Here is a 7446-nt window from a genome sequence, read left to right as displayed (position 1 = left end):
GTAATTCAGCCACCTTTACAATAAGACTCTGGGTTTGGTTTTCGGCTCTGTTACTACTAGAAATAAGGCTTTCTTTCAGAGCACAACTGGAAACATTGAGGTCTCTTATGGAGTGCTTAAGCTGTGACTCAGCAGCCCTGAGCTCATCTCTCTCTTTCACTACTTTGTCTAGTGTAAGTAGAACCAACCAACCAACTTTTTTACACTCCTCATGCTGACACAATTTCAGAAAAGTATCAAATATGTGATCACCCATAGCCTCACTTCTCACAAGTACTTGATCTATTGGTGGTGCTATGTTGCATGTTAATGTTACCACCTCACACCATGAATTAGGAGAGGGAGGGTCACTAGTGTCTTTATCATTAATCAAAATGGAAAACCAATTTAGGAAGACCATCCTTATGATTTTGTCTCTCTAGAACTACTCTCGGTACCAAATGTGTTAGACTGAGTTCTCTAGAGAAACAAAACTTATATATCTAGAAAATGGCTCACACACATATAGAAGATGGCATGTCCAAAGTTCTTGGATCAAACGTCAAGCTGGAGGCTTTTCCCAAGTCTCGCAGCAGCAGGGGCTGAGGAGCTCAAAGTTGGCGGGCATTGTACTGGGTGTTGACACCAACGAATGACAGATCCAAGATGTCCAGGCCAAATGGTGGAGACAGTTGTAGGCAGCATAATAGAATCCCGATCCACAGAGGAATGTCTCTTTTCCCAGCATGTCCATAAATATACTAGAAGCAGGCCCCACCCCTAGGGAAACTCCCTTTCAACAGATTGGCTGCTCAAAACATATTCATCTGATCCCATCATGGGAAAACCCACATCACAACTGCTTAAACCACACAGAATTGTGATCCAGCCAAGTTGACACACAGCTTCCACTATCACACTTCCTTTTCCACACTCTCAACCTCCACATTTGTCCTAACTGCCTGCCTCGTTTTCCTACAGGTGCTGTATGCCTCCTGCAAGAAGCATCCCATAATTGAAGGCTGTATGATTCTTTGCCCTGCCATGATGTCAACTGGCCAGGCACCATGTAGATTCTCCATAGGAAGGAATGGCTTCCTTTTTCTAAGGTACTCACTCAGTGGAGAGAATTAATTAATGAATTCATAATTTCTGTAAAGACAGTAAACCTGACAACCATAGCAGATCCTTAATTAACTTGTTCCTTAGCCCTACCTCATCTATCCTATGACCCACTTTAGCAATATTCCCCCAAACACCACTCACCTAAAGCTTACCCATCTTTGTGTGCTTGGGACAGTGGCTAATTTTTCTAACATTCAAGAAGCCACTGCTTTCTGGATGATGATCATATTACCCTGAATCCTTTCAGAATTGGTCTGTGTTATTATGGTGGATGAGAGGTTAAACACATTGTCTCAGGCCTTGGTTCAGTTTTCATGTCCCTAGCTTGGAACCCACCTCTATTAGAGTGTTTGGAGAGTAAGTTAAGAACTACTTGAATATATGGAGACTTCTCTCACAAGCATAATATGTTCTTCTCCCACTACCATGTTGTCTATGGCCTTACACCTGCTTTTGCCTTCCTTTGGCCTCCTCCTGCCTCTACCTGCTAAGCCACAACCTGAGACAGGACTTCTACATTCTCTGTTGCTCCAGGTCCTGTCACATGAAAAGAGGAAAGAGAAAAAGTGCTCAATTGTGCACTTTCATTAAGGCTAAGCCAAGAATTGGGAAGAAGTGCTGGTCTCCCTCTCCTTAATCAAGAATGGAAGAGGGCATTGGGTGGAGACCATTCTTCACCAATATAAGCAGAGTCATGGCCATTGCTCCTAATGTTTCTGAACTTAGGACTTCAAGACTCCCAAACTCCAGTTCCATTTTCAGGGTGTGGAATTTATTGTCTCTTTCTGGGGTCTAAAGAGGACATTTTTGGTCTCATGAGGACTGTGTAACCCCAAGCATTCCAATCCATGGCTGAATGTCATGATGGAGAAGTGGAAGAACAGATAAGTCAGGTCCTAGGCATGTTCTGTAATGGATCTCATTTTTTAAGCCACTGAATATGTTGTCGGTTGGTTATTTTGGGTTTGGGTTTTTTTTTTTTTTTTCCCTTAATCTTCCATATATTTTTTTTTCAAATGCAGTACTTTGAAAACCAAATGAAGGAATCTGAGATGGTAATGGCTGTACAATGCAGCTGTCAAATTCCCTCCCTCACATTTCTCAACTTTGAGAATTCCAAGTCAATGTCTTTTTCTCTAAGTCTTCATTCCTAGGATATGCTCAATGTCCCCTAAATGCAGCAGAGATAGAAGAATATATTCTCCTCATACAAAGAACAAATATTTTGGGGAAGAATAAATATCACTAAATTTAAGAAACAGAAACCATCTTCTGTAGAGGATGTTTAATGTGAGAAATCAATGAATTTTCTCTAATTTTATAGAAAAATGACTTTGAAAGAAATGCTGAGAGTAAGGGAAGGACTCTTCCAGCTTTCTGTCTCCTGAGGAATGCACCCCAGATACTGAAAGTGGGGCCTGTGTAAGGATGACCTTGTATCCTTGATCCTGACTTTCAGGGCTTGTCTGGGGACATAGTCTCCCTGTGTAGATTAGAAGGGAAATCTTTGTGTCCCTTTCTCCTTTTTAGTTTATGAAAGCACTGAAAGAAATGCCTCAATTTGTTTCTCAGCTAACACTTTGGTAATTCCTGTGACCAGACTTGGTGTTCCTTGTACCCATCTGCTTGTGTTAATTGCCTCTCCTGAGCAGGAGGATTCTTCTCCCTGGGTTAGATGGTCTCCATTCCTGAATCCTCTATTTTTTCCTCTCCTGCTAATGGTCTCCTAAAGTCTCGTCTCTCTGTTTTTGTTTATGGATTTGTGGCTCATTTGCTATCATCCCCAGTCTAAGGACCTCACAACTCAATGAGCAGATTAGAGGGGGATCCTCTCATGGCCATGTGGCCTGCTTCAGTCATGGGTGTGGGTGCCAGGAAAGAGCTATCCAGGTCAGAGACTGAGTATTTTGTAATTACATCTTCTCTCTTCCCTTCTTGAGCCTTTTCTTCAAGAAACATTCCAGGCGTGGTTACGGAGTAAGCCCTTGAAACATGGGTTGGTGAAGAGTAAAGGCAGACTGGGAGAAGATCAGGATTAGGTCTCAATTATGTTGAAATGCTTTTATTCAAGGAGTTCAAAGAGAGGGCCCCAGTGCCAGTGCACCAAAAACAGTTTAATATGAGTCCTACAATATTTCAGTGGGCTTAATGAAGAACAGGAAGTTCTAGAGTCCTATCCAGATAATATTCCTGACACAACGAGGGAGCCACATTTGTACTTTTTAAGTGGATATGGGACTTCCCAGAATGGACCAATGTAGAATGAGCAGCAGTCCCCACACTTGTAATTTTTCCCTATCTTCTTGCCCAAGTGCTTTCAGGATACCTTCAGTCTAAGTTCCCCCCTGAGCTTCTTGATGATATGCCTATGTATGACCAACCAAGCCACATTTTTTTTCTCTTTCCCAGAACCACTCCATGTAAAGCTACCCTCGAAAGGGAGCCTGGGAAGATGCCTATAAGAGACAACAGATTATATATACCTTGAGGTATATATAATAAGACAACAAAATATACCTTGAGGAAGGAGGACAATAGAGATAGAGCAGCCAGGCAGGTCTGAGAAAAGGTCACATTTCCTTACACCTCTGACTTCATGATACTCCTTTTACACCTTATGAAGACTTCCTTTCACATTCTGTTCCCTGTGGTTCTCCCTTTTCTGTCAACCCCAAGGTGCACTGGGCCCCTGGCCTGTGATAGGACAATCTATGAAGAGGGATTCCTGAAACAATGGTGGAGATTAATCACCTTTTCTGAAGAGAAAATAGGTCTAATGCCACATTAGCACATTTCAAGTGAGCTCTCCAAACTGGGAGTACAGCACCCTGGGTTATATCAGGTGAAGGTAGGGGCAGAGATGATGTTAGGAGGCTAATAGAATGTTCATTTGGGAATAAACTCAAGATTAGTCTCTAAATGCCCCAAAATTAGGATTCAAGTTCAAAGGGCCAATGACAGGAATAATGAAGTACACATATGGATAGAGCTGTCATTGTAAAATACTTTCATATACATGACCTCACATGATCACCACAATAACCTCATGAGGTTTGCAGCACCATGTGCATGAAACTTAGGGAGTAAATCTTTGTCTAGAGTCAGTGCACAACATGTTTACCTCCAAAATAACCAATAATTCTTCAAATCTGGGAGTGCTGTGGTGAAAGCACTGGAATGCTAACCAGTTGGTCAGTGTTTCAAGCCTACCAGCTTTTCCACAAGACAACTATGGGGCATTCTGCTTCCTTAGAGATTTAAAGCCTAGGAAACAAAATGGGGCAATTCTACTGTGTCTCAAAGGATGCCTATGAATCAGAGTCAACTCCATGGCAGTAAGCTTGGTTTTCTTAGTTATGTCTCACTCTAAGCTTGGATGTTTTTAGTTATGTCTCACTCTGTCACCTAGAGGGGAAGATCTATTAGCTAGATCCACCGTTTTTTAATTCCCATGGAGAGACAGAGTGTAGACTAGGAGAAATTTCCCACGTTCTGATTTCCTTTCTTCCTTGCTATGAGTCCCCTCTGAGAGTACTGTTTTGTGAGGAAGACTGACTCTGGGAATTTACTTCACCACCAATTGTGGACCTGGACTTTATTGAAAGTAGAAATTAAGTTTCAACCTGGGAGAACCTAGTGTTGAACAGCAGAACAAAAACAAAAAACAAAAAAAACTAACCTTTTAAATATTTCTTCCTCCTCTGCATTGCTGAGGAACTCTGGTAGTGTAGTGTCTAAGATTTTGACTGCTCACCAGAAGGCTGGCGGTTCAAGCCCACCAGCTACTCCTCAGAAGAAAGATGGGGTAGTCTACTTCCGTACAGATACCGCCTCACAAACCCAAGGAGGGGTCACTATGAGGTGGATCTGACACAACTGCAGAGTTTGGTTTTTCTTTGGTGCATTGTTGGTGAAAACCAACAAGAAGGAAGAGTGTGCTTTTGAGTTAGTGAGAGTATTCAGGATGCGTTTCTTAGTCTCCTTATTCTAATAGACTAGTAGATTTTTCTGAATGAACAATGTGACTTTGTATGTAGACTTAATGAAATCTCTATTGTTTCCATGTTATTCATTTTTAAAGATCAATATACTACTGGATCCTCAAATTCAAATAAAGCAGATCGTCACATTCAAAGCAGATTTTGTGCATTTGGTTCTCTGTGTTTTAGACAGTGGATCTCTACTAAAAAAGGGCCCAGACTCTCATATCTTCAGGTACATCTATGCTCCATTCTATAGCATTCTGCTTCCTGAAGTCAGATAGGGTAGTGTCTGATCCAAGTCTTTGGAAACTCAGCATTGCTTTCCACATCCAACCTGAGAGAACTCAGAACCCTGGACCAAAGACACGGATATGGGAAGCCAGCTGGTAAACAGGTGTTGAGGACCTGTTCTGCATAGGTGGTCTGAACCCTCTTAAGCCTGTTCATGGGTCTGAATCAAAGTTTATAGGTTTTACCCTGGAATCCCCAGCACACCTAAGAATGTTTCTGTAGGTTTTTGATATAAACTTTTGTCCTCACTCTTCTTGCTCTACCCACCTATTGTCATAGACTGATGTTGTACAAATCTCTACTGAGAGTCACCATTCTTGATATGTCTCTGTTCTTACAACTGGTTTAATAAAGTGGGAATAAGAGAAAGAAAAGCAAGGTTAAATCTTTTTTGTGAGCTGCCTTTGAGTTTTTATCTGATTTATGTCTGTGGTTTTCTTAACCATTGATAGATCTAGACACCACTGAATGCAGTAACATGAAAGACAATGGCAACTGCATACAAATAGAGAGAAGAGAGTGAAACCATTGCCCAAGGGCTCACTGAAACACAGGGTCAATGAAGCAAAGTTATCCATCATCTAAAGCACATTGCTGCCTCAGGCTACTCATAACAGAAAATGTGTCCTTCAACTGACTTTCAAGCCAACATCATAGCATTTACACAATAATCACAATAGAATCTTGATTGGCAGGGGGAGGAGGAAAGAAGAAGATGGACTTAAGGCCCTGTGATCCTATCTAGTGGATTCCAACACTCCTCATGGCCACTGGATCCCCTTCGAGGAACATAACAACCTTAGGCCAAAATAGACTTACACAAACCACACCCATAGAGTTGATTATTGCATTTTCAGTAGATATGTTCAATAAAGTCACCATAAATTGTGAATTAAAGGACACAGAACCAATATTCCTAAGGGAAAGACAGAGTTAAACTTCCGTGAACATCTGGTCACAACATTTTCATCAACTGATCAATACACAACTTTATTTTATGTGCATTTCTGTTTAAAAGCCCATAATATATGTTGTTGATTCAGTAACATTAAATTAACAGACAATGCCTCTACAATTTATGTCTGAACAAGGCCAATCAACACATGCATTTTCTAATCAATTGCATAATCTATCAATTAGTCAATTTGTACATATAATGTGAGTGAAACAAATGAAAGAGTAAATGAATTGTATTCTAGTCCTCATTGGGTCAGAAAATAAAGCACTGCTTTGGTTTTTAAAAATAATCAAATTCACGAAGGATTCCTGATAAGAATTTAATAAACAAAATCAATTTAATAAAATGTAAGTGGAAACAAGACCTATAACCAAACTCACTACCATCAAGTCAATTCTGACTCATAGGGGCCCTCGTTGGGTTTTTCAAGGCTGTAAATCTTCAGGGAAGGAGCTCTCCTCATCTTTCCTCTGAGGAGCAGCTAGAGAGTTTGAATCCCAACCTTTTGTCTAGCAGCCAAGTTCCTTATCCACTATCCCACCAGAACTCCTGTGGATAGGGGGAAAGTCTTTGCAAAAAAAATCTTAATACAATGGGAATGTGAAAAGTAAATTAATTTATTAAGTGAAATAATTAAATGCCATAAATATTAGAGTGAAACAATAAACAAATAAATACATAGATAAATAAATAAATAAGAAAGCATGACAGTTTTCTCCTAGGGACTGATATTCCTGCTGTTATTTTTAACATACACTTGCTGGATACTACAGACAAATTAATTCCTGAGTTCAATAAATTCAGTGATTTAAGCAGAAACAAGAGCCTTTTGATAAAACCAGAAACATCCCTGCAGAAGTGGTAAGGCATATCAGATTGAGAGTGAAGTCACGATGAAGCCAGGTCTCCATTCTTTCTTCTAAATCTTGATTCCAAAGTTGTTGATGAAGAGAAGGTTCTCTTGATTTCTCCTCTGACAATTTCCCAGGCACAGTCACTGTATTTCTTCTCTTTCAGGTAGAGACGCATTCCATAGAAGTACCTCTTCACAGCCAGTCGAGGGCCCTCAATTGCCAGGACAGATTCTTCCTCTCCCATTGCCTGCACCAA

The 7446-nt window shown here is 40.6% G+C and overlaps 1 protein-coding gene across 1 annotated transcript in view; it reads right to left on the bottom strand.

Moving 5' to 3' along the window:
* Positions 1-7224: 7224 nt before the first annotated feature.
* The window catches only part of LOC103207032 (interferon omega-2-like), a 649-nt gene continuing 427 nt past the window's right edge, over positions 7225-7446 (bottom strand). The window contains exon 2 of the mRNA XM_007952557.1: positions 7225-7437. Coding sequence (XP_007950748.1) covers positions 7225-7437 — 213 coding nt within the window. The remainder of the gene's footprint in view (positions 7438-7446) is intronic.

The sequence above is a fragment of the Orycteropus afer genome, unplaced genomic scaffold, assembly GCF_000298275.1.
Source record: "Orycteropus afer afer isolate SDZICR_OR568_19922 unplaced genomic scaffold, OryAfe1.0 scaffold00345, whole genome shotgun sequence".
Lineage (NCBI taxonomy): Eukaryota > Metazoa > Chordata > Mammalia > Tubulidentata > Orycteropodidae > Orycteropus > Orycteropus afer.
The sequence above is the reverse complement of the archived record's forward strand: the minus strand, read 5'-3'. Positions and strand labels throughout refer to the sequence as shown.